The following is a 27,796-nucleotide window of genomic DNA, read 5'->3' as shown; positions in this document are numbered from 1 at the left end:
CACATATTTAACAAACACGTTGCCTCGAGAACTTTGCTAGAGCTATTCGTAACATAATGTGTCTAGACTATGGGGATAAGTTAATTTGATATTATTCCAGAAATACTTAATGATCAAGTTAAAATATTTTACAAACATCATTAAACGGGTCAATTAAATTATAAAGAAGATAGTTCTTTGGCAACGGAGATTGAAGGAATATAGAATAAATAGATAGAAAATTACAAAGATTTAATCATAATCCTTTATAATACTATGTAATATATAAAGTTATATACACGAATAATCAACGTGCGTGCGACAAAAGATTTAAAACATTAAAGCTATCTTATATTGACACGTCTTGTACTACTTATAATATCAAAATGATGTTCTAGAAATGTTCAGAAGGAGTCTTATAAGTACGCAGTTTGTAATCAAGTCAGTCAAGTCTGTATAAGGCGTCAAGTTCAAAAGGTTTTTAGGTTAAAGTAATTTCACCAGTAGAAGAAGCTAGTTAAGTTCATTCCTTCAACTACAATACATTGACACATAAATGCTTTAAACATCAAAATTGAATATTTGATAATATACTTATTAACTATTTTACGTAACTGGATTACTCATAACACTATAATAAATTAATATAATATTTTCCTCCCATTCCACCAGACTATTCCGAAGATTCCTGCTTAAATTTTTGATAATTTAAGCAGGAAATAATAAGAAATAATTTATTTTAGAAACACTTGATACGTTTTAATGATTTTATATTAGGCATATTCTCTTCATGCTTTCTTGAAAAATCTCTACGATTTGCCTACTTACCTACCTACATGTTTTTGCCGAATTTTAAATTTAGCTCCAATTGTTAAAAAAAGCCGAAACTAGCTCAGCAGACAAGTACATTGATTGTAAACTCCTAACGTGGTATCAAAAATACGTTTTTTGAATAATTTTGACTCTTCCCATTCCTATAAAGCAATCTCATTACACCAACCCTTTATTTTGTGGAATGTTCACTGCGAGACGTCCTTGTGGAATCTCTTCAGGCGTAGGGATTTGCTGCGCGGTTCAGGAGTGACGTGAAGCAGGCCGGGTGACCGTTCTACTGTCAAAGAATGGCCTCGCTCACGAGCAGGGTAATTCAAGTAATGCATGGGTGGGACCTGAACTGCACTGAAGCGCCCATCTTTGAAAGCAGAGGAATCGTAGCCGGCAGCAACTTCACTCCGTAATTCAGAATTGTCCGACGAGGTCGGGTCATCCAAGTCGCTTTCTTCGTCGTCTGTTTGAACGACTCTGTAACAAATCGTTTATTGTTATCGTGAATTTCTGACGACAGCTATGCGCAGACAATAACGCCAATTGCTTTGCAAATCCAAATGAACACTTGCGCGCTTGTATTAATTGCTTGGCTATAACATACATTCGCACAGCTATAATCTTGCTATAAAAATTGAAATGTTTCGCAAAGTGCTTACCTAGTTTCCAGTTTGTTGATTCGTTGCTTTATTCTGGCTTGCTCTTCGCCAACATCAGTTAGCAAGCCCTGTAGACGGTTATTCATCATTTCGACCGTTGATTCCAATTTGTGGACTGTTTCCTCCAAACTTTGCTGAGTCGTTTGAGCGTTTTGAAAAACAGTTTCATCCAATAAGCCATCCTGTAGTATAAATATAGTCTCTTATTATATAGTGTTTTCTCTATTTTTCCGGTTATTTCGTTTAGTTAAGTTAATTTCTACTTATTAGTGCTTGTGTTTTCTATTTACTAATTTGCGTAGTATCTAAATATGAGGTTATTTGCATGTGGATTAGGAGATTTATAATTACATTCTATAAAAAACATATTACAATAGAAGTGCATCGTGTCATGTAAAAAAATCTTTAAGACTGAAGAAGTGATATTTATAGTCTTTTTAATGTTCTATGGTTTAATGACCATAGGGATTTTGACGAACCTTTCGTAACAATTGGCAACCGCGTTCAGTGAGCGTGGCTCTAGCGTCTGGATAATCTGCAAGCGCTTCCCATAGGTCTCGTTTAGCCAAGCAGAATAGATCTGAGTATCCCAGGGCACGTACATTCGCGGTTCTTCTATTCCCAGTGCGGTTGCCAGCAATATCCAACACGCTTACTTCTCCAAACACTGAACCTGCACTCAGCGTAGCCAATACAGTTTTCCCATCATCAGCGACAACCTGCAGTCTGCCTCTTTTCACGATGTACATCTCTTTGCCTACGTCACCCTTACGGCAAATGTAATCCCCAGGGCTAAATACTTGTAGTCTCAGCTTCAACACTAACGCCTCTAGTAGCCCAGGCTCACAATCATGGAAGATGCGTACTCTACGTAAAGTGTCGAGGTGGACGCGAATTGCAATTTCGGCTTTCAATTTATCGGGTAGAGAAGCCAACACGTGCTCTTCGTCTAAAGCGCCACTTTCAGCCCAAGTATACGCGAACCAACGAATAACTCTCGCTTCCAATTCGCCGGTAACCTTTCTAAACGACATGTACTGTTTCACACCATCCATCTTATTTTGAAAATCAACTCTAGATACGTTCATGTTTGAAATCATTGATCCAATATTACCCACGATAGTGGCAAAGATCAAAACTCCGGCAAGAAAATCCGCTACTACGAATAAATATTCAGAGTCAATTTCAGGTTGCGGTGTCTCTCCAATAGTCGTTAGTGTTAAAGTAGACCAGTAGAAACTGTAGATATATTGATGCGAGAGAGTTTCGTTCTTTTCGCCAGTGTTGTTATAAACCCAATTGTCGGTTCCAAAACCAATGGAATAACTGATGGCAAAGTAAAGGCAGGCATTCCAATGAATTAACACGAGTATCGCCATGACAACCTGCAAAGAATTGAATTTTAATTTGTATATCAAACTCAGTAGTTAAAAATTAACTTATTGTTACGTATATTATCATTATGAAATTGTTTATAAAGTATGTGACCTTGCAGATCCTGAAAGCGTTAGGAAAACTAGTGGCGGTCTCAGTGCGGTCGAACCACTCCCACATTCGAGGCAGGCGAAATAGCCGATTGAGTCGTACAATAACAGGGCACGGCAAACTCGTCTGGAACACGACAAATATTGACACATTCAGTATTAACAAAGTTGAGGAATGCGTTTGCTTGGAAAAATTCTGTTTTCCATTCATTTTTGTGCTTTGACTATTTCTGCTTTATTGGTCTGTAGACTTAGTATTTCTGTAGTGTATACTAACTTCGGAACATGTTCCAGGCCGCCACCAGAAATACGTTATGTCAGAGGGCAGTAGTGAGAGGAGATCGGAATGCCACATATGAGATTTTATGTAATGTCGGCGAAGCATTTCGGAATCCTTTACCATTAGACCTTGTTCTAAGTAGCCTGGAAAAGAAAGGAAAAGGGAAGGTTTTATCTTATGTTTGTAAACAGTCATGTTTATTAATTAAAATTTAATGCTAACTTTCCAATCGCGATATTGAAATTAACTTCCATAAATGATTTCGAGCAGCTATATTATTGCATTTTCATTAGATAAATACACAAATGAAACTATGAAATGAAATACGATGACGACACCAGTCGATACTTCTTGGAAATACTGGAGTAAACTGATACTCATTGTGATGTGGCAAATCTTACTCGATTCATCGATTAACGGTGATAGTAAGGAGCACGCACAATGCAATATTTGTGCGGAAAAAGCAACTAGGCAGGGTGGAATGTTTGTATACACGTTAGCTAAATTTGATGACGCAAGGCGCGGCCGACGTACGTGTGGGTGTCAAATTGATGATTTGAGGGTATACTTCGAAAGTAATACTCGTAACTTGCTTTGTGAGTATCGATTTTGAACCTGAAGAGTAGTACGCGGAAAGTGATTATGCAAATAGTGTGTAGGTTATCACTTTTTAAATAGACGTGTTTGTCTCCGAGTGACACATGTTGAGTAATTAGTAGATTTGCTAGCGTGTGAATCGTGAAATTAACTTTGTAATGGTATGAAGGAAGGAAGAAAATTAGAGGTTCTTCTTTAAGCTGCTTGATATGTTGAAGCTCCTCGGCGATTATTTTTATAAACTGGTTAATTATAATCTTTTCAGAAACTTAAAATTTAATAACCCACTGTGGATACTTTTAAGAAGCTCGGTATCCATCTAAGTTCTACTTAAATTCGATCAAAGACACGTTAGCTTAAAGACTTGAGCTGAACCAGCTTGTACTTTTATCACACTCTTAAACCTAGAAATCGATACAATGAGAAAAACATTTAGATATTGAATCTGTTTTAAAAGCTGTTTTTTAATTATCTGTTTGTCTGCCAAAATTGTTATGACTACTTAAGGCGTAGTACAGACAACTTCTTAAGTTCCTTCCTTCGTGAAAACTCTTACAAAGTTATTCGTAAACTCGTGCTAAAAACTCAAGCTATGCAAGAGAACTTAGTTAACTAAAACATAAAAATGTGACTACAAGCGCTGGTGTGTGTAACGATACAACGATACGTGTCCGTCCGTCCCACGGGGAACGTCACACCGGTCTTTGCTCTTTGTAGACAGGTTTATCAGATACTGAATGAAATGGAAGTATTCGACCGTTTTGATGTCTACCTAACCTGTCTGTTAAGTAATTATGATGAAGAGTTGACGAATCGAATCGTGGAAATTAAGTAGGATTTGGTAAATTTTGTAACAGTTATTTAATGACCCCTGGCTAAAATAAGACGAATATGTTATGAACTAATTATAAAAATATATTTTGATTGTATTATTTTGGTAGTGAATATTTTAACTGTGAAAAAAACACGAAGTAAATAGATTTATACATTTATACATAACAACAAATAAGAAGGACAATTTTCGCATATAAATACATAATTTTGCACAGCACATTCGCGAAATTGCACAAAGCGGATTGTTTTGAAAATGAAAATACTCATATAAAATAAATATAAACAATAGATAAAAATATATTTAGTAATTTAATGTAACTTTTGTAGTTGATGTTAATGTTTACCATTTAAAATTAATTATTTAATGACGCATAGCATTTTTGTTCTTAAAATTTTATTAGAATACTTTTGTAGAACGAATTTTGTTCGTAAGTTCAATACTTACGAACAAAATTAGTTCTACAAGTGGTTCACACCTCATCGACAATTGCCAACTAAAAATTTTACTTAAATAGTGTGATTTATTTATGAAATTATACGTGTTACCTATCTCTACATGGACAGTGAGAAAAGTTAAAAAAGCTATAATTCTAATCCGGCTTTAACGTCATGGATACTACGTACACAGACATTAGGGTGCCTTCCCCCAGAACTGTGCGAGCTAGCTAAGCTATGAATACATCTCAAATGCAACAATAGAATTGCTTCATTTTCATTTTTTTACCTAACCTGTATGTTTTGTAAGGAAAAATGCAAGCTAAAGATTGCACAGATGCGAGCAAAGAATTACGACCGATATAGCTATTTTCATAGCACATTTCACACTTAGTTTGGCTAAGCTTTGATAGCTAAGTTATGTTTTTTTTTATATATATATATATAATATAGGAGTAGCAGACGAGCATGCAGTACACCTGATGGTAAGTGGCTACTGCCGCCCATGGACATCCGTAAACAACCCCAGATAGGATTATAAATTCCTACCTGAGGTCGGTCTCACATGCGTCGCTACAAGTATATCTCCTTTACCACCGTTCTAATCAGAATACAGCAGCTTTTAACGCTGCTGTTATGAGGCAGAAATAGGTGTGGAGGTGGTGCCGCCGGAGTCGAACCACAAAGGGTTCTACCACCTTCAAAACATGTTTTTTCCATGGAGGAATGCGAGCTAAGGATTGGAGCTACAGATACGAGCTAAGAATCCCTACCAGTGTAGCTAAGTTTTTAATAACACAGCTTACTAGCTTAGCGTGGATTCCTAAATTAGTGTAAACCTCGCGCTCCGCTTAGCTTCCGCACGTATTTGGTGGAGAGGCACCCTTATAGTGTTATTACGTACACAGCGTCGTCCGTCCGTCGTCCACATCAAATCAAGTGAGCTTTCCATGTGGTTGGTTTCGCCACGTGGATTCTAAAAATACCTACGCTTATATACCCATAAAACAGTGTTTTTGAAAGGTCCTAAGTGTAGGTACTTACTATGGACTAATCCTTGATGCATTTTTAATCTCTAGGTAGGAAAAATACCCTTTTTGTATTTAGAGACGGAATAATTTCGGAACTGGCAATCAGAATATTAGGTGCTTATGTACTGTTTACTCATTTATCGATTACTCTAATACAGTTATTATTTATTACGTGACGCTTTTGTTGAATGAATAATAATAAGTATGACTGTGATGACTATTGTAACAACTTGTATTTTTATGAAATTAAGTTCTAAGTACATACTTTTCTGTAAGTACATATAGCTGCGTCTTGGAAATACGAGTAAGTAGGGGAAGTCTCTATTTTCGGCGTTTTTCGTATTATCTATTGAACTTTATTAGGTAATCGGTTAAAATTTTCACAGTGCCATAACTTAAAAATACTAAAAATAAAAAAATAAATGAACATTTGGTGCTACAGAACCCTCCGTGAGCGAGTTTCACTCACTTGTGCACTTAAAATGTACATCGACATTTGTTTAAAAAACGCATTAACAGTTAAAAGGATTACGAGCCTGAGTTCCTGGAGTAGCTTGTAATTAAAGTGGTCATCCATTTAAAAGCATATAACCGCATAAAATTAATGGACACATAAAGTTACCTTAAATCAATTTAAAAGTAGTGTCTCAGACAAGGCGTGGTTTATTTTGAAGTACCTATGCTGTAGTATAAATACAAAATCTTTTAGTAATATTTATTATAAATGATGTTAACCAATTATGGGAATATGCTATTCTGTTATAATATGTAGTTAAAGAGTAAAGTATATAAAGTAATAAGGTTCCGTGCAACAAACAAAAAATATCGATATATTCCCTGTATTAAAACAAGTAACAAAAATTAATTGTAATATCCTTAGTAGCGAGAAAAACTAGTGAAAAAACATAATACATAAATGGAACAGGAATAATTCCAGTTTACAATATTTTCGACTACTTTTCCTGTATAAATTTCCAGGTTGCAATATAAAGCTAAACCGGGTAATTACCAAAAGGGTTTACCAAAGGGTCAACTAACTTAGTTGTAACTTATTTAACTTACTTTCAGTTACTAACTCGTTCAGCTGCACTTATATATGTTTTAGACAAATATTATTAGGACGAAACTAAAACCGCAATACACGGTTTATGTATGAAAAAACACTTGTTCATATCGCATAGAACAACAACTTATATATGTCAACATGTCACTAAGGAAGAAATGTGATGTATATCAAAGTAAAACCTATTTATTTGTGTTTTTTATCTGTTTTCAGATTAATATTATTGTTATTTTATTAAACTCATCGTGTAGATGGCCGTAGAACTGAAACAGTACTACATATATTAATATTAATCGCTTCGAATTGAGCAGCTCGCATAATTATGATAGAATTTCACATACAGGTAAGTTCGTTTTATCAATTAATATGTAAAAAAAACACTTGTTCAAATCGCATAGAGTAACAACTTACGGTCCTATCAGGCTAGCTACTTTTTACAGTTGCGATTCATGTTTTGGTAATTGGTACTATGCCGAATCACGGTTTGGCGACTAGCTGCGTTCGGTCGCGGCATCAAAAACACGTGTTTTAGCGACCACATTCATGTCATTTTTGCGAGTAACTGCGTCCGATAACCGTCTGCAGTGTGCAATGGTTGCGGCTAAAGTAGCTAGTCTGCAGGATTCATATTAACTTACTTGAACGGCGTCGAAACCTACCTTCATGCATGTGAACGACGGTATCTATCAGATAAATAGCGTCGCAGGTATAGTCGAACAGAAACCAGAATGTTATGAGTTTGTCCAGTTCCCAGAAGACTGATCGGCCGATCACGAACACCATGTTGTACAGTATGGCCAGGGAGACCACGGCAAGCCACTGCATAGGAAAAGAAATCACATAAATCAATACATCAGATAAAGACATCAGTTTTAACAAATAAAAGACGAAAATTTTGCGTCGTAGTAGACATAACAGCAATAATATCACACATATAACACATATAATCAATCTATCCAATGCATCGTGTAACAATATTGATATATTTTGACAATTATTGCTTAGGCGAAAATTTTATAGATTGATTATTATTAGATAATAACGGGCGTTAGTCATCCCGCCTAAAACAATAGCAGTGTTAAGCGCTGGTGTGTTTCGGTTTGAAGAGCTTTGTAATGGAGCCATACTTATACAAGGCATTCCAGCTTAGTCCTCAGGGGTAGCAGAAGTAGCGAAACTAATCTTATCTAGGGCTGTTTACAGATGTCCTTAGGCGGCACTATACAATTACCGTCAGGTGAACTACATGCTCGTCCGATACAGTTATATCATAACAAGATATGCAAAACGTACTTGGTAATGTCCTGGTTGAGTTGGATCGAAGGCTAGCTTCAAACCGCAGAGTAGTTTTGAGGGCTTCGCTTGGTAGAGCGGCTCCTCGGGATCCTCGAAGGTTTGAGCAGCGAACTTGTCCAGAAACCAGTCCGGAGACTTGGCCTTGGGCTCGCCACTGATGCGCATGCGCATCCGCCGAGTCCAGCGAGTGAACTGGCGGCGGAGCCAGTTGGTGTTGGGCTCCATCTCACTAATAGCCTGTAAAAATACATTGTAATATAATACAGTATGATACCATACCACTCGATACGATTCTAAACATCGTCAACCATTACTGCCCCACTACTGGACACGTATCTCCTCTCAGAGAGACGTTTAGGCCATAGTCCACCGCACTGGCCAAGTGCGAATTGGTAGACCTCAAATATCCTTGAGACCTTTTTTTCGAACCCAGAGCATGCAGGTGCAGGTTGCCTCACGATGTTTTCTTTAAATGTTTATGTAAGTGATAATTATTTTTTGATACGCACATACATTTGTAAAATCAGGGTACGTGGTAATTGAAATATTAGCGTCATAGTAGGTAGAACTAGTAGTATAATAAAAAAAAAACAAAAACCTGACTGCACTAAAAAGGGCAAGTAAGATTTCCAAAAACGGTTAAATAGGCATTTCATTATATTTACCCAAAGAGCCCAATACAAAATTACAAAGTATCTGCTTGAAAATTTAAAGATTTTCAAACAAAATCTCATCCCCTATTAACCCTTCTTTCTTACTTGCTCACTTATGCTATATAAAGAACCTATGTGCAAGTTTTCATAAGTCCAAGTTCAGTAGTTACTGTACGTTGGTTTCTGGCAAAGGAATTTAGTCACTTAGTTTACCAATATCTTTCTGTTATATTTATACATATTTATTTTTTTAATTCCTTTTCATTTTCTTTAGTTTAATATCCTACTCGATAGGTTCGATTAACTGTTTTAGAAATATTAATAAACCGCAATTGTGTTTTTTATAAACATTTTTTAAGGACACTTGGGTATTTGAGACCAATATAACGATACCTTAACTGTCATTCAGCAGTACACGTAGTATGTATAAGAACTGATTGGAAATGTATGGGAAGTACGTAAACAAATAAAAAAAGTCATTTTGTAAAAACGAATAAACTCATACTAAGGGTGTAGTTTAGTTAAAATTACAAACATACTAGACTCGCGCGAAAAACATAACCCTGCCTTAGTAGTCGGACAATAGTTCTAACGAAAGTATGTTCGACTAATATTTTGTGTAAGTTGTTCAGCTCCAATTCTAGCGTTTGAGGATAAGCTACATTTCCACATATTTTGATTCAGCTACTTTTGTCAATCTTGTATTCATCTAATTATGTACGTTTCGGTATTTTTTTAAATCTGAATCCGTTTATGAACTTTGGAGCTGACATACAAACTTTATTTATACAAATCAAAAGTAATCATTATGATTTAACAATAGAGAAAAGAATATGTATCCAATTTGTTGTACGTAACGTACGTAAATAGTTTACGTATTTCCCATATGTTTTCAATCAGTTCTGATTAAATCCGCTAGGGGCGCTAGGCTCCTGGTTCTAAAACACATCTGACAGTAGTGTACGTAAATTTAGTTACAACACGCACAGCCTCGGTAGCTCAGTGGTAGAGCAACGGACACCCGTGTCCGTGGTCGCTGGTTCGAGCCCAGTCCGCGGCTTGGCGTACTCCCATATTACATTTTTGTTGAATATTTTTTAATGACTTTTTTGTAAATTAGGTTTAATCAAACCTGTTAAATCAATCTTTTTTTTTTACAAATATTTCTAGTAGATACACATTAATTTATTTTAGTATAAATTAATTCCTTATTTCAATGGAAGTTGAGGGAAACAAATTCTTTAAACAGAAATACCTTTATATAGCCTACAAATTTTATTTTGACTTTTATTTTGACTCATTGTTTGTGTACACATGTATTTTATATACCTACTTAGTTATTGTTTCTTATTTTTTTCTTTTTTCTTTCCCCTTTCATGTTTATTTTTATTATTTTTCTTTCTTTCATCTTATTAATATTTCTTTATCTCCTTCTATATTACTGAAACGCCTTCAATTTATTTCTGCACATCCTCAGGATTGACTGGGAGAAAATGCTATTAAGCATTAAGTCCGCCTTTTGTACCACAACTGTGTTTTGGTTAATAAAGAATAAATAAATAAAAAATATCATTTATTTTACCTTTTTTTTTATAAAAATAAGAAAGAAGACATTAAAAAGAAGACTTTGTTTCGCCGACAAATATCGGACCCTTTGCTTCACTGTTTTGAACCCTTCTAATAAATAGGCCTTCTAATAAATCTGCTAATATACTGACATACAGATAATCAAATCACGGCCCACGGGAGACGCGTGTCTATAGTTGTCGCTTCACAGCAATTTGCACGATTCACTGTTTCGTTTAATGAGATATTTCGTCCCATATGGTACCTAATCGTCGACGGTTCTTAAGCCAGTCTCACGCTGAGATAGATCCTAAAGCTAAAATTAACATCCATTTATATACACATTTCAAATATTGAATTACAGATGTAAGTATGGCGGTGGATCCACTGGGGTCATGAGCTTTGGGGGTCGTTAAAAATTTTCAATATTGGGGCGTCGAGCCATGAAAAATATTGAATAACACTGATGTATCCGTGTATAACGTATACTCAATTATGCCATTAATCTCGATTCACGCTACAAAGGCACACGCTACCTGTTTCACGTCAAACTCGCGTCATGAAATCTGAAATTCAAAATAACTCCAACATGAATTTTGACATGTACACAATGCACCTCAAAAAGGACCAAATTGTGCTCGCAGCTGCATAAGTTGGAAAATTTTGCTGTGTCATTTTGGCTACAAAGCAAATCAATATTTGAATTAAGTTTTACATTACGTGCTTTTGTGCTCAAAAGCTTTTGTTTCACGTTGTCAAATTTAACAAACATGCTCCATTAGGGCTCATTCACACTAGCGTTTCTACAATGCACGCGTTTTTTTAGCAACGAAAACGCTGCTACATCGGTTTGGTTTTATCACGAACAAAATAAATTCCGACGAAAAAATGTAGTACCTTTATTGGCATTTCTTACAATTTTTTTTTACAAAGGTAAAATGGTTATAAGAACTGTATATATTTCTTATATAAGTCAATGAAAGCAAACTTTATCGTAGATAAGAGGAATCCAATTTCGATCTCATAGTGCTTTGGCAAAATTCGTAAAGCGTGTAATTCATTTCATTATTTAAAATAACGGGCATGCAAAAATGCCGAAGGTAATACAATATTAATCAGGTTTTTATCCACTCGTAAGACACTTCAAAGGGAGCCTAAATATAAAGATGAACTCTAATAACTCCATTAAATCGTGTTTAATCAAACCTTCCGAAAATTAATTATACTAAATTGACGGAAAACGATTACATTGCCCCTGAATCAGGAGTTTGAAAATCGAATCCCAGGCCTTTAATTTTTTTATTTCATCATCATCAATCCATTATCAGGGTCTCACGGGTGTCCTCTCTTAATGAGAAGGATTAGGCCATAGTCCACGGCACTGGCCAAGTACATATTGGTTGACTTCACATACATTTGATAACTTTTTTAATATTTCTCAGGTATGCAGGTTTCCGCACGATGTGTTCCTTCGCTGTATATGCAAGTGATAATTAATTTCTAATACGCACCTAACTTTGAAAAATCAGAGGTACATGCCTGGGATTTGAACGTCAGACCCTTCGATCAAGAGGCCAAGTTTCTTAAACACTAGGCTGTCGCTGCTAATTATTTTTTTTATTATGTAACTATAATATAAAATTATGACCTGCTTAAAAAGCGAAGGTAATCAATTTGAGGAAACCAATTGAGACTTCTAACAAAATCTCAAAGGTGTACGAAGTTTATTAATCATCATGGAGCCAGAACTGAAGGACCGAAACCCTTCAGGTCTCACAGGACCTGTGCCCAGCATTGGAGCAGTAAGGTGGTAAATAAAATCAATCGATGACTATAAAATATGTTTTAAACCAAAACAGATTTCTTTGAGCATCTTATTTATAGATTGAACTGATTACGTCATAAAACAGAATTAGGTCGTTGGAATACTAGTAGGTCGACCGGGTCATATAATTGATGTAGGTTATCAACCGCGCATTTCCTGGGAAGAGGCTTCGAAATATGATTATTATATATGAAATATTACCGATTTCATCAGTATATTTTTAGATGCCACAATGATATAAAAATCATTCTCACTATGAGAGGAGCACATGCCCAGCAGTGGGACAGTAATGGGTTGACGACAACGAGCCCATTTCCTTACAGAAATTATCAAAATTCCATCGATCGATAGGTAAATAAAAGTTGGATAGATTAATCTTCTTATAGATATGAAGATGAAAGTTTGTCTGTAAGTATGTCCTTTATAGAATCAAAAACTATACAATTGACAATGTGATGATCTTCAGTAAAGTTGTTGTGCATGAGCTCACGAAGATTTCTGAGCTAGTACGATCAATTTTGGACAGATGGCGCCACGTGCAAATATATTGTAGTCGGTGACGTAGCAGCTAGTTATGAATATTTGACGTAAGCGTTCAAATATGACTTAACTATTAAGATATACGTATTACTTTGCAATAGGGCGTTCAGGATGTAGCTTATAAATGAAAACATACGCAACAATGTTGCCAACAACCGACCTATCAACACTAGACAACGATCTCCAGTAACAAAGGCGAACGAAGCAGGATATGGAAAATACCATTAGCTTCCTCCAGACGCCATTTTTCAAACGTCGTTTTAAAGCCATCGTGCTCAGCGATCCATATTGTGAAATGTTTACGACACATAACCGCATAAATATTTAATCATCCCTCCGTAAACATTGAGCCGTAAAACATATTATGCTGCCGTTTAAAAACATTTTTGAAGTGAAATCTTCTTTAGTGGCGTTGTGCACTTTTTATCATTTTGTCTTTTTGTCATCACACCCTAATCGTTCATTTATTGCTCGTCGGTAAAAGATTAACATCTTTTACCGACGAGCAATAAATGAACGAACTCGCGTCACGACACGTGGCCTGATCGAAAATTCGTAAGACGCAAAGCAAAGTAAAAGTCAAAATGCCACCCGGTGTCAGTATAAAAAATATGTCAGTGGGTGTCAGTTTCATTTATTGTTTATTATATTAATTCATTATTCAGGTTTCGTTTTGATAATTATCACTTCTGCCGGCACACCCCTTGATTTTTTTACGGAAATTGTCGCAATCGTCACCAATCCATTTAAGTTACATTGCTGGGCACGGGTTTCCTCTCAGAATGAGGTATAGGCGGTCCACCAGCGGCCAAGTATACATTGGTAGATAAGATAAGTAAGATTAAATTTCAAATTGTTTATATCGCCTTGTTTGGAAGAGCGGGGTACCCAGTAACACAGGTTTTTCAACCCAGTACAGGGGCCCTTGCCACTTGTTTTGTAGACACCATTTGAAAGCAATAAACTATTTTTTTATTTTTTTTTTATTTAGAGTTTTCATACCTTTGAGATTTTTTTAAGATCTTTCAAGTAAGCAGGTATCGTCACGATGTCTTGCTTCGCTGTTAAAGCAAGTGATAATTAATTTGCAATACGCAAATGACTTTTAAAAATCAGAGGCGTGTCTGGGATTCGATCCTCGGACCTCTCGATCGAGAGGCAATGATAAGTCTCAGATATTGTAATACCCTGTTATATATGAATGTACTGACCACTTAGTTTTTGGGATTCCGTACTCAAAGGGTAAAATAGAAATCCTATTACTTAGCACCCACTGTCCGTCATTCAGACCGTCTGTCACATGACTCTATGTCTACGTCTGTCACTTGAACCGTAATAGACACCTGCATTTTTAAATTTGAATTACCATACGCTATAACCACAAATACTATAATGCTAATAGAAAGCATTGTATTAACTCTCGAACTTTTAATGAAGAAATGCTAAAATAATTAAAATTAAAGTGATACGAAACCCTTGCGAGTCGACTTATACTTTGCCAATTATTACATCCATCTTGCACTTATAGCAACTCGCTGGCACAGACGTTTCATGATAAAAAACAGTGACCGTATGTCCCGAGCTCCGACAAATTTTTTCGGACAAATTTCAGAGACGGCTTCTTGTTAACGACCTTTTTTGTACGACCTTCCCTGTACCCTTAGTATGAGTTTTACGTTTTTACAAAAATGACTGTTTTGGTCATAGATTAGTAAAGATACTTCGCCGCCTTGAAATTGAATGAAGCCACAAATGGCTTATTATCGTAAGTTCTTTTTTTGAATTCTTGACAAATAAAAAACATTTTTAGAGAAAATTTACGAATAAATAACTAATACTGCGTAATTTACATGAATTTACATAATAAATAAATAATTATTTCAAATATTTTAGGGATATTTTAGCACGGAGACGTGGCAAAACTTTTTTACGCAAGTATTTCAATTCTCAAAACTGGGCACATTTTCTAGTTAGGAGTGAGTAATCTTTACTAATCTATGGTTTTGGTATTTGTTTTCGTATTTGCCCATACATTTCCAATCACCGCCTCTAGCGGATTGGAACATTTTCTAGTTAGGAGTGAGTAATCTTTACTAATCTATGGTTTTGGTATTTGTTTTCGTATTTGCCCATACATTTCCAATCACCGCCTCTAGCGGATTGTATTAGGACTGATTGGAAATATATGGGAAATATGTAAACAAAAACAAAAATAGCCATTTTTGTCAAAACGTAAAACCTTATACTATGGATACTGTTCGATTCGTATAGGGAGCACTCGAACGTATGCTCGTGTACCGTACGAACATTAACTCCCACATTGATAAAATAAAATAAAAATGGAATGAAACTGATTTAAATGTATGAATATTAAGATATATCTATTTTCGCTTTCTCTACTTACAAATGCGTACTAGGATTTCTTGTGTCTCTGGTTCACCGGTAAAACAAGTGATTTTCTAATACCCACATAAAATTTAAAATCAAAGGACGTGCTTAAGATTGTAACGTCGAATTCCTCGACGGAGAAACCGCCTTCACACCATTAGGCTACCACTTGAGATATTAATTACAATTACATATAACATGTGCAAAATATAACAAACGAAATGCCTTCTAATACAGCGTTGATTATTCATTGCACGATGCAATTTAAGAATAGTTTCCTCGTTTACAAGGGACATGGGTATTTTCCTTGTTTCGTAACCGTCCCCTATTGTTATTGAAGGCATTGGAGAGTACATGCGTTATGGTATCGCATGGTGTAGTACGAGCAGTGAATTCATAATGAACCCCATAAGTATCATAATTATTATTATCGAGAATAGTACCGAAGATATTTTTATCGCACGCGCTATAGATTAGAGCTTGATTATCAAGAAATATAAATACATACATAAATAAATATTGCATTAAATTATATAATTAATGATATTAATAAATAATTAAGTTATACAATATAATTTAATTCGTTGTTTGTGGTGATTATAAACTTGTAATGAAAATAAACCACATGCGTAAACAGTTTTTTTATGATTTACTTGTTTGAAAACATAATTTGTATATTATAAGTAATGACTTAAGTACAGTCAGCTAGGAGTAGATGAACAGATTAAGGTGTGACGTGTTTGTGATCACCTTTCTTTGATGCTAGCGATATATAGGAAGATCGCTTGAGTGTATAAGTATTTTTGAAATCTTAGATACGTCACCCGATCAAACCAATAAATTGTTTAGCAACTAACTTAATTCTGTCATTTCCTTGTGACGGCTTGAGCAAAGATTCCCTTACTGGAGATTCCATAAATTGATGACGTTATAGGAAGGAAGAAATCCTCAGCAAGCAAATCCTAATAAACCGGTAACCTATAAGCAGCTGTAGCTTTGAAGATGGAAACATTTTTATTAAAAACCTTTAATAAAATAAAATGGTTCATGAAATCTTCATTAATTTATAAGGTAAATTGCGGATAACGTTTTATTTTCCTTTTAGTTTTATTTATTAATCCCTATTCTAACACTTAAAATTCACAGGGTACTGCCGTCTTAAAACATACTGAAGCTGGACATATTCGTAGGCTCTTTTAGAAATTTTACAGGAGTAGCACCTGATGGTAAGTGACTAATGCCGCCCATGGACATCCGTAATCAACCCCAGATAACATTAGATATTCCTACCTGAGGTCGGCCACGGATGCACCGCTATCCTTGAGGACTAAGCTGGAAGGCCTCGGAAAATTATATCTCCGTTACCACACCGTTCAAACTAGAACACAACGACGCTTAACACTGCTGTTATGAGGCAGAAGTAGGTGTGGCGGTGGTGGCGCCGGAGTCGAAACACAACGGGTTCTACCACATAAAACTGTGTCGCCTAAAGCATAACCGCATAAAACAGTCTCTTGAATTTTGAAATAAAAACGGCATATCGCGTTCGCGCGTAGAAACGGAAGAAAACCGCTCCGTGAGTTCTCTCACTGTAACCACTTTTCAGTATTAAATCGCTGATACTTAGAGTGCCGTCAATGACCCGTTACCAAACACCTTTGACCCGGGACAAGTAAACAAGCTGAGGTCACTCAACGAGCCATAAAGGGAAACGGATGATCTTCCCGGATTACATTGCTTTCCAGTTGAATTAAGATATATAAACCTGCCTACTCTTTAGATTGTCGATGTACAGAGATTAAATACAAGAAAATCCTGAAATTTAAAGCGTTGTTACAATTTATTGAAGTAGGAGTGAAAAAATGTGAAGTCCCTTGCAAAATGACAATTGTGTTTTGTGGTTATATAAAAAAGAAAAAATATCGTAACCGATAAGTTGGATGTGCTTCTTTAAGTAGAAAGCTAAATTTATATGAAAAAATATTTACAATATTTGATTTTTTTAATTTCTAAGTCAACTTAGTGACGGTAAAAACCTTAATGCTCTTAAATCCCAATGCTCGGCAAGAGCTTCTTGACCAATCCTTCGAACATTTTATCACTAGTGTTACAGTCATATCACACTTATTCATGTATCGATCACATAACTGGTTATTAATAGATAATTCACTTCATTTATTAAATAATTTATTTATATTTGATATTTTTGTAATATTCATTTTTGGAATGCCTTTTGTAAAGGAAGTGTGAAAAATAAGTGGATAAAGATGTATGATTCTAAATGTTGATGATTGTGTACGAATATATTGTATTATAGAAATCCCTTCTGAGCGTTTTAACACTATTCACAATCTGTAGATAACCTGAAATCTTTACATCCTAATATTATAAATGCGAAAGTGAGTTCGTATTTTTGTTTGTTTGTTTGCTATTCACGTCTAACCAATCAAATGTTCATGAAAACTTGTACAGACATTGTCAGGGGTCTATAAAAGGACATAGGGTACTTATTATCCCGAAACAAAAGTACTTTTCCCGAGTGATAGATACGAGTAAAAACAACTATTGCCATCGACCTCTAATCACGATCGAAGCCGCGGGTAAAAGCTAGTTGATAATAATTTAGGACTGTATAATAGCTACGAACCGAATACGATGATATTTTTAGTTGGCGATATTAGTGATATATCGTTTGTATGTGGGCGCCATAGTTGAGCGCATTTCAACGTCTTTAATTTCCACACTTCGTCTGGTATCATGTAGACAAAGGGAAGCTTTAACATGGCGGAGGGATTACTAGTGTTACGTGCGAAGGGTTTCGGGTTCAATTCCTGGACAGGAAACAGGTTGAAGGTGGTAGAACCCTTTGTAGTTCGACTCCAGCGGCACCACCGCCACATCTATTTCTGCTTAATAACAACAGTGTTAGGCGCTGCTGTGTTCCGTTTTGAAGGATGTGGTAAGGGAGACATACTTTTCAGAGGCTTTCCAGCTTAGTCCTCAGGGGTAGCGACGCATCCGTGTCCGACCTCAGGTCGGAATATCTAATCCTATCTGGGGTAGATTACAGATGTCACTGAGATGGACGTCAGTAGCCACTTAACATCAGGTGGACTGCATACTCGGCTACTACTCCTATGTTATAAAAAAGACATCTATATGGTAATTTTTATCTCTCATCCGAATTTGAGTGTTTAAGTACCAACTCGTCTTTATGTGTGCCATAGTTTTATACCATAAAATTAACTTCCATGCTAACCAGTAGTGCCACAGAAAGCGCAAGGGTCTAAGAGTAGTTTTGTAGTGATGTGAATTTCTGCTTTTCATGAGATCCAAAGTTCGATCCAAAATAGACGTTTGTAATTTTAAAATGTCAATCAAATCTCTTTGTTAATTTCAGCCTTTTTAGCATTTTAAATATCATGTAATCGGGTTTATAATTATCATTAACTTTCTTATAGACAAGTGCTACTAGCACTTTTATAAGGTATATTTTAAATAAGCATGTCGCAATTTAACTTTCCCCTTCTAAATCTTGCGAAGCCAACTAATATTATAAATGCGAATGTGTTAGAGTACCTTTTATTCCGAAAAAAAACCGTGCTTGAGGTTTAAATAATTAGTAAAAACCTTTGATCGCGAAGCCGCGAGTTATGCTAGTTGTACCATCAATTTCTGAAGGCGTGAATATCTCTAAACCACACTCAGCTTTAGTGTAACATAGCTTAAATTCTTGTCATTTTCAAAGGCATTACTCTCAAGTGGGAGGCTGATATTAAAAGTAGCTACGGGTCACGTGGGCGGGTTGCGTATAAAAGCATTGTACGTAGAGGTAATAAACGGTCAATGGGAACGGTAAATTAAAAACCCACTCGATCTCCTTTATAGTGTTTATTTTGATATTGACCCTCACATTCGCACGTTAAAATGATTCGCAATAAAAAATAAATTACTTATTTTCTAGTTGAAAAATTGAAATGGAAAATTGCAAATGGTTCGAGGGGTGAGTGCATCGAACGTGCAGTGAAGGACGAGCAATCGTTTCGATCACGTATTAAGTGTTCTGATGTTTACTTTGAATAACTTATAGATTTTGAATACGATTGCTTTAATTTACTTTTATTTTCAATATGAGAAGACTATGACTGACCAATGTTGGCCTAATTTGATAACATAATGCTCGCACTCCCACTCGCACCGGAAGTGTTCGGCAAACCGTGCTAAAATGAAGTATCAGTAATACAATTACGAGAATATATAATTAAATGTCAGGTCATTATATTAATGTAATAAGAACCTGTATCTTCTCTCCTACTACATAATATACGTTCACAACCCTAAAGATTCAAGGCCTATAGACATTTATCTTAAAATTAAAACTCAATGAAAATAAATTGATTACTTCGTGCAAATAGGTAGGTTAATTCTATATGATGATATACTACATATCCATGACAAAATAATAGCAGTGATAACCTAGTGGTTAAGAAACCCGGCCTCTCGATCGCGGGGTCCGAGGTTCAAATCCCAGGCACCTCTGATTTTTCAAAGTTATGTACGTATTAGAAATTAATTATCATTTGATATACGGTGAAGGAAAACATCGTGAGGAAACCCGGAAAGGTGTGTGAAGTCTACCAATACGCACTTGGCAAGTGCGGTGAACTGTGGCCTAATCCTTCTCATTCTGAGAGGAGACCCGAGCCCAGCAGTGGGACAATCATGGGTTGATGATGATGATGATGGTATCCATGACAGGTGATGATAGTCAGATATGGTCCCTTACCATTGCAAATGCCACATGGCACAAAACCTTCTCTCAATACATTTCAACATTTCGCGATCATAAGAGTTAAGTCATTGTCTACCATGCTGGTGATCCGATACATACAATAATATATCGGTATATCGTTTGATTATTAATATATTTATAAATAACCTGAGAGAAAATCGTGTTTAAATATACGCAATTCAATTAGGAATTAGGAAGCAGATCTCGAAGGAATAAAATATACTGTAGCATAATTATCTGTTTCACAATATTTACAAGTGGCGTGGTTCTGTTCAATACTCAAACCAAAATCAACCACAGAGCAGTAACAAAAAAATCAAATCAAATAATAAAATTAAAGATTCACACAAAAAGGAATTAATTTCCCTAGTGGTATGTTCGATAGTCCCTAGTGGTATAATTGTAAATAGACTAGGTATAGAAAAATCCAATGATTACGTGATTTTCCTAGAAATTGTTAGCGACAATTTTGGGAGGCAACAACAATCTGCGGGCGTACAAGGCAATATTTATTAAATATTGGATTGTAAAAGTAAGTAAATAATGTCTTATTTTTTCAGAATAAGAGTTCAAAGTTCATTGAACTAAAAGTCAATTCTTATTAATAAATAATAAGTTTTAATAATTAAAACAGGATTTTTGAAGTTAAAATTTCTTTAGCGACGCTGTGTACTTTTTGTGATGGGTAAAAAATGTGAAACTCGCGTCGGGACGCGTGACCTGATCGAAAATTCGTAAGACGGCAAAGCAAACGGCAATGTCAAGATATCATTTTTTATTTATTACATTTTGTTATTCATATTAGATTTCAAAAGTTTTTACTTCTGCGGGCAGTCCCGGAGTGCAATATTTTTTTAACTACATAGATGAACCTAGGCATATCAGCCTACGCCGCCTTAATTTACTTTTCATTTAACTTTCATCTCTATATTACGCATTTATGAGAATATATTTTAATTTAAAAACTTTACTGGTACGATCTAAGTTATATTAGTACGTCCATTGCCGCGACATCTCGTTATAACTCAAAACTTTAGTATCAGACCAAAAAATGATGCTTCGATGAGAAAACTTCTAATTTTATTACGTACATGAATATGTCATACAAGATTGTTTTATTTTTTTATTTTAAGACCTGACTAGCAAACGAGCATGCAGTCTGTCTGTAATCAACCTCACATAAAATATGATTCCTACCTGAGTTTGGCCACAGACGTGTTGCTATCCATGAGGACTAAGTTGGAAGCCCTGGGATATACTTATTCGACGGTACGTTAAGGAAGACATACTTCCCTTACCACATTTTGCAAAGTGCAACACTCGTGCAGCGCTTAAAACTGCTGTTATTAGTCAGAAAAGGTGTTTTACCATATTCATCATCACCAGATGGTGGTATAGTAGCATCGATTCATCTTATTGCTTGCAATCTTTACTCTCTGGAGCATACTTTGTAAGATGGCCACCGATCAAGTTAATTCTTGTGGTTACAAAGTTATACATATGATAACGACATTTGCCATGTGTCGCGCCTACTTAAGATATGACCGCCCGTGGTGTTACTTAACCTCATAAACTTGGCGAAACGCCAGAAGTACCTTGTCCGATAGTGGGATGTACCTTGTTTATGAATTATAGTAGTTTTGCCTTATTAGCATGATATACATGTCATAGCAAAGCAGTGATAGTCTAATGGTTTAGAAACTCGTTTAAGTCCTAGGCACCTCTGATTTTTCAAAGTTATATGCGTATTATAAATTGATTATCACTCGCTTAAAACGGTGAAGGAAAACATCGTGAGGAAACCTGCATACCTGAGAGATTTATATACTATAGTATAGTAATACAAAATAAGATCAGAATATGAAATATACGCATATTCTACTATACCTATTTATATTGTATAGTCCGCGTAAAACTGCAATCCCCTCTGAATATAGAAACGAATCGCGTCGTCATAGCAAATTGTATGACTACACCTGCTCGCAACAACTTCAGAGCGTACTAGCAGTTTGCCGCGGACTATACACATGTAGGTACCTATAGACATGATAACACACGGTGGCACAACTGCGTTCATAGCTATGCAGACAAGCTTTTATATATACCGAGCAGTGGGGTAGAGCAGAGGGTGACGCGACAGCAGGAGTACTTTTTGTTGTATCGCTAATTCGCTACAAAACGACGCCATGTGTTACCCCGCTTATGACCAAGTAAAGTAACGAGACAACTCTGTAATAAATAAAGTATAAATCTAATACATATAATACTGAGTGATCACCGGATCAAATAATGATACATGTAAATCATTCCGATTTTGTATTTCCACCTATAAACACGCAATAAAAATGCAAATACTCGCAATAGTGACATCAGAGCCGAGCGCGATCTATACAAACTTGATATGACGAAGTTAAACAATTGAAATAACGTTCTGTTTAGAAAGTGTCTCATTAGCGGTGGTCAATTATCATGGAGCGCGCTCGCGTCCAATTATCGTGAAAATCGGTACAAAGCACATTGTGGAATGGACCAAATAAGAGTGCATCTATTACACACAAATGAATTAAATAAGGGTACTCGTGCGATACAGGAATTGACCTTCACTCGAATGTTGTTTGACTAACGTTTGACTATTGCGAACACGACTTTTTAGGGTTCCGTACGCAAAGGTAAACATCCTATTATTAATCCACTCGTGTCTTTCCGTCTGTAACACGGCTCTATCTCTTGAGAATAGTAGATAGACATTTGATTTTTAACTGTGGGGCTCGACATACAATAAACCGGTATTTTTCAGCGTTTTTCGCTTTATCTATTGAACCGTTCCAGGAGCAAGTTTTCCAAAATGACTTTAATTATATGGCTGCTGTTATAAGGGATACTAAAAATACAAAAATAAATGAAAATTTGGTAGTAAGAAACGAAACCCTCCGTAAGCGGGTTCGATTCGCATTAGGCCACATTTACCACCTATATGAAATGAACCAAATTTGAAACCAGAGTATATCTAAAATTGTATCATTTCATCCATCTCTATACTGTTTGTTCAAAAAATACAGGTTAAAAATCTTCTTAGCTTTTATAATGTTATAACAATATTTTGTGGATTGTGGAACCCGGTTGTGTATTTATGTTAACGAAGCACAACAGAGCATTATTCTGCTGCTTTCACTGCTTCATACAAAATATACCTACGGCAAAGTATTATTTGAATATTTAATAAAAGTCTTTAAATTGTTTTAAGTTTTGAAACAAGTTATTTAATTCGGAAAGCCAAAAAATACAAAATTTCACAGTATTTGCTACAAAAGTGAAGGATTTTTAAACATACCTTTAACCTTTTAGCCCTTAAGGGTGAAATTTTCAAAATTAAAAAGCACAGTTTTAGTCCTCCATACCAGGTCATAGTAGACCACATTAATTGGTGGATCATAAACACTATATAAAACTCTCAAGCTGGAGGTTTTATCATTGTGTTTACTTTTGCCGCTTAGTCAAGTAATAATAATCAATTTGTAACATAATTTGTATGTGAGATTCGAACCTCGGAACTCGATTGAGAAACCGAGTTTCTAATCTCATTGCATGTCGTCCGCCCGCGTTTAATTAATCTGGTTGGACGTTGGCACAAACTTTTTGACTTTTTGAGTTGATATGCAATTAAAACCATCTGACGCGAGGACACGTGTATTTGCCATGTGCCTGCTTCTAAGTAACTATACCTATGTTTATATGTTTGGCAAAAAACGAGCACAAAGTTCATCTGACGGTAAGAGGTCGTTGTCTTCCATGGTCATTTGTAACCAAGTCTACGTAAAACAGGGGGGTTACTACCATCTCTTAAAACAATAGATATTATTTTAATCATACTTTTACTTTTTTGCAGGAAATTTAACTTTTTAAACTAAATATGACAATTTCAGTTGGTTTTATTAACCGACTTAAAAAAGGAGGTGGTTATCAATTCGGCCGGTATCTTTTTTTTTATGTATGTACACGAATTACTCCGCCGTTAGTGGACCGATTTTAATAATTCTTTTTTTATTGTGTAGAGACGAGCTGGAAGTTGGTCCCATTTAAATATGGTTAGGATCCATCGATGGGTTCTGGAGAAAATGAGGGGAATTCCTCCACCCATGTAAATATAACAGCCATAACTTCGCCGTTTATGAACCTATTTGAATGTGGACCTTGAAACCTATGTGGACAATTGCTACAAGTCCCATTTAAATATGATGAGGATCAGAGTGGGTTCTGGAGACAAAATATGTAACTCCTCAACCGATGGGTATAATTGAGTTTTGTTTGAAGATATTTGGTGTAAGTTCTAATGAAATTGCAAAACCAGTTTATCATTAACTAAAGATAAGATATTAGTATGTCATCACTTAAAAGGGTGAAAAAAAATTTTAACAAAAAAATGCGACCGACTTCATCTCAATAAATGTTGGTTTAGTACATATTTCTGAAGTCTGAGAAATGCAGGGTTTTCCCAGAAAAAAAGCTGTGATATCTGGTACGTATCTCCCCAATTATTACCATACTTGTACATACATATAGCACGTCCCGAATAAATATACTATAAGCAACTTTTTATTTGTGTTGTGATAATATTCGGGTCCCGTAAAAATCTAATATCTCGAGCGGGGGAAGATCGTGTTTAATATTCAGTATGGGCGGCCAACGACAGGAATGTCGGAGCGACCTAATGTGTCCTAATCTAACCTTAATAATGCTTATAAAAACAAGAAAATTGTGATATGTTAATGTACAGTATTTTAGATTATTTGGAAAATAACAAAGACTTGAAAGTATACATACAATATATACCCACAACTTGCCATCTTTTTAGATCGTTTTAGAGGTGGTATAAAGAACCCTTTGTGGTTCGACTCCGGCAGCACCACCGCCACACCTATTTCTGCCTTATAACAGCAGTCTTAAGCGCTGCTGTCTTCTGGTTTGAAGGGTATAGTAAGGGAGGCACACTTTTCCGAGGCGTTCCAGCTTAGTCCTCAGGGGTAGAGGCGCGTCTGTGACCGACCTCAAGTGGGAATATCTAATCATATCTGGGGTTGATTATAGATGTCCATGGGCGGCAGTAGCCACTTACCATCAGGTGGACTGCATGCTCGTCCGCTACTCCCATATTATTATATTATATAAAAAATCTTTTAAGATGTTAGGTAAAACAATTACCATGTGATTTTTACTGCTATTATTTGATCGTATGTTATGTATGTCTCATTTTTAGATCACGCGACAGCCAAAAAGGCTCGACGGATTTTAACATACACGTATGAAGTCTCATTTGATTCGTCGAAATTGTGGAAGTGGTAAAGCATGACTTCCAGTCTCATTTCATTATTTAAAGGATTTAAATTTATTTTTATGATTGCTTATTATTTAATTTATTTGTTTTAAGACGAGAATTAAAGTCCTACTTTTTATACATATTATTTTACTACATTTTCTAAACAGTTATAAACAAAAGACAAAAGTGTCGCAATTCTAGTCAAATTCATGGTTTTCAGTAAACATCGTTGGAGTACGAACTTCGATGTTGCCCTTCATTTGCTAAAGTAATAAAGGGCACAATAATTAACCCATACCTACCTACGTTCGTTTGTCGGTCTTATTTGCACGAAATATCGATTGGTCCCTGTGTCTCTGTTCACGTGCTTAATACGACGCCATCAGTTGTAGATTAAAGTAAGATGAACTTAAAAACGTTATTAAAACAATATTTAATTGATACGTTAACTTCATAAAAATTTGACAACGCATACATTGACTAAAATAAAAAAATCTAAAATGTTTTTATGTGTATATTAAACTTTATATGCTGCTCTTAGTACTTATAAAATTTTCAACATCTTATATTTAACTTTGTGTGAAAGATATTATGTTAAAATAAATAAAATAAAATTGTTTAAACGAATTTAACAAGCTAATTTGAATATTACGCACTAAGCCACTTTTCATTTATTTAGAACATTCGGTAAAAAATTCAGCAGCGTATATTTGAATACACAATTAAATATTTTCTTAAACGCATGCTATTAATTATCGAGTGTGAAATATTTACTTACAGGTCGCACGCTGTTTTCAAGTCGAATTTTCTTAACTGGGTATCCCGGGCTCATTTTTCCGAACACTCGTCCACTGTCTAGCACTATCTTATTTCATTTCCCAACTTCCCGTTCACATTGCGGGGTTCCGAAGAAATGGAGTCATTAAGACTCGTCGACAAATAGTACAGATCAGTATCGGGGTAATTGTTTGAACGTCGAGTCACGATACCGACTTGCCACGAACTTTAATTAAAGGAGTTCTGTTGACACGAGTAATAGGTAAGAGGGATGATTCGAGTAATTGTATCGACGGTGCGATTGATACTCGCGTTTTAGTGATAAGGAAAGTGTTGTGATTTTAACGTTACGTTTTGGACCTTACTACTTCGGCAGTCGAATTCGGAATGAGAATTGCCGGGTCCAAAATTAATGAGCAGTCAGTGCGTGTTCAAGGCAAGGCAAGGCATCGAAACAATAGGCCATGATCGCTCGACTTCCTATGTCACATTTATGAGTACCCGCTGCCGAGGCGTTGTAAATACGGATTGGCCGGCCACCTCACCGCCATAACTCTAATTGCCCCCTTAAAACCTAATGCATTGCAATGCACTTTAAATATACCGAAGTGAAGAACCCTACGATAATAATACTTAAATATTTTTAACTTCATATCATACAGCGTTACTTTCAATTGATCAAAAATAGTTGTCGTTATATAACTAACTATATTTAGGATAATAGTCGTACTATTATTCCAAGTATCTATATTCGCAGCTATAAAACATCTTAATCAATTTCCCTAGTACCTTTTTAACACGCTTTTTCTATGACTACTTTTGGAAGGTGGTAAGACTTTCTATGGTCTGGTCATAGATTAGTAAAGATTACTCACTTCTAACAAGAAAATGTAACCAGTGTTGTCAATTGAAATTGTCACTGTCATCTATTTTAATGTTTGAAAAATATTAAAAAATATAGTTTTTAGAGCATTTACGAATGAAACGATATTTCTTCGCACTTTTTCTTCGATTTCGTGTTTTTCCACCACTTAACTGCACATGTTGGCATTGTTCCGTGTAAATTGCACCATGACAGCCATTAAATGGCTGATACATTGTCAGCCGTTTAAGGTATTTAATGGCTTCCTTCAATTACAAGGCGCTGAGATATCTATACTTATCTATGGGTCTGGTTAAATTGACGAGGTGATCACCACCACGCCTATTCCTATTTATTTCCATAATGATAAAACTACATCCACGTCAAGATACTACAAAATGTCTGCAAACAGTGGTTATCTTTGAATACTTAAGTTGCCTCTTGTAGCTGCGTTGTAGCGACTACAAAAACGTGTCTGTCAAAAACTAGTCATGTTTTTTTAAATATAAGAGTTGTAGACGAGCATGCAGTCCACCTGATGGTAAGTGGCTAAGTAGTGCCACCCATGGACTACTGTAATCAACCCCAGATAGAAT

At 35.6% G+C, this 27,796-nt stretch overlaps 1 protein-coding gene across 1 annotated transcript; it reads right to left on the bottom strand.

The window, feature by feature from the left end:
* Positions 1 to 854: 854 nt before the first annotated feature.
* On the bottom strand, positions 855 to 26,690 carry LOC140743105 (cyclic nucleotide-gated cation channel subunit A). The gene is made up of 8 exons (XM_073074165.1): positions 26,340 to 26,690; positions 8,481 to 8,720; positions 7,847 to 8,006; positions 3,225 to 3,370; positions 2,952 to 3,074; positions 1,943 to 2,848; positions 1,464 to 1,645; positions 855 to 1,281 (listed from the first exon to the last, which is right to left on the bottom strand). The coding sequence occupies exons 1-8, from the start codon at positions 26,391 to 26,393 to the stop codon at positions 999 to 1,001; spliced, it is 2,094 nt and encodes a 697-aa protein (XP_072930266.1). The 5' UTR covers positions 26,394 to 26,690; the 3' UTR covers positions 855 to 998.
* Positions 26,691 to 27,796: the final 1,106 nt, after the last annotated feature.

The sequence above is a fragment of the Epargyreus clarus genome, unplaced genomic scaffold (assembly GCF_041222505.1).
Source record: "Epargyreus clarus isolate Ecla_fem2 unplaced genomic scaffold, WU_Ecla_fem_2.2 ptg000007l, whole genome shotgun sequence".
NCBI classification, from domain to species: Eukaryota; Metazoa; Arthropoda; class Insecta; order Lepidoptera; family Hesperiidae; genus Epargyreus; species Epargyreus clarus.
This window is presented reverse-complemented; position numbering and strand designations above follow the sequence as displayed.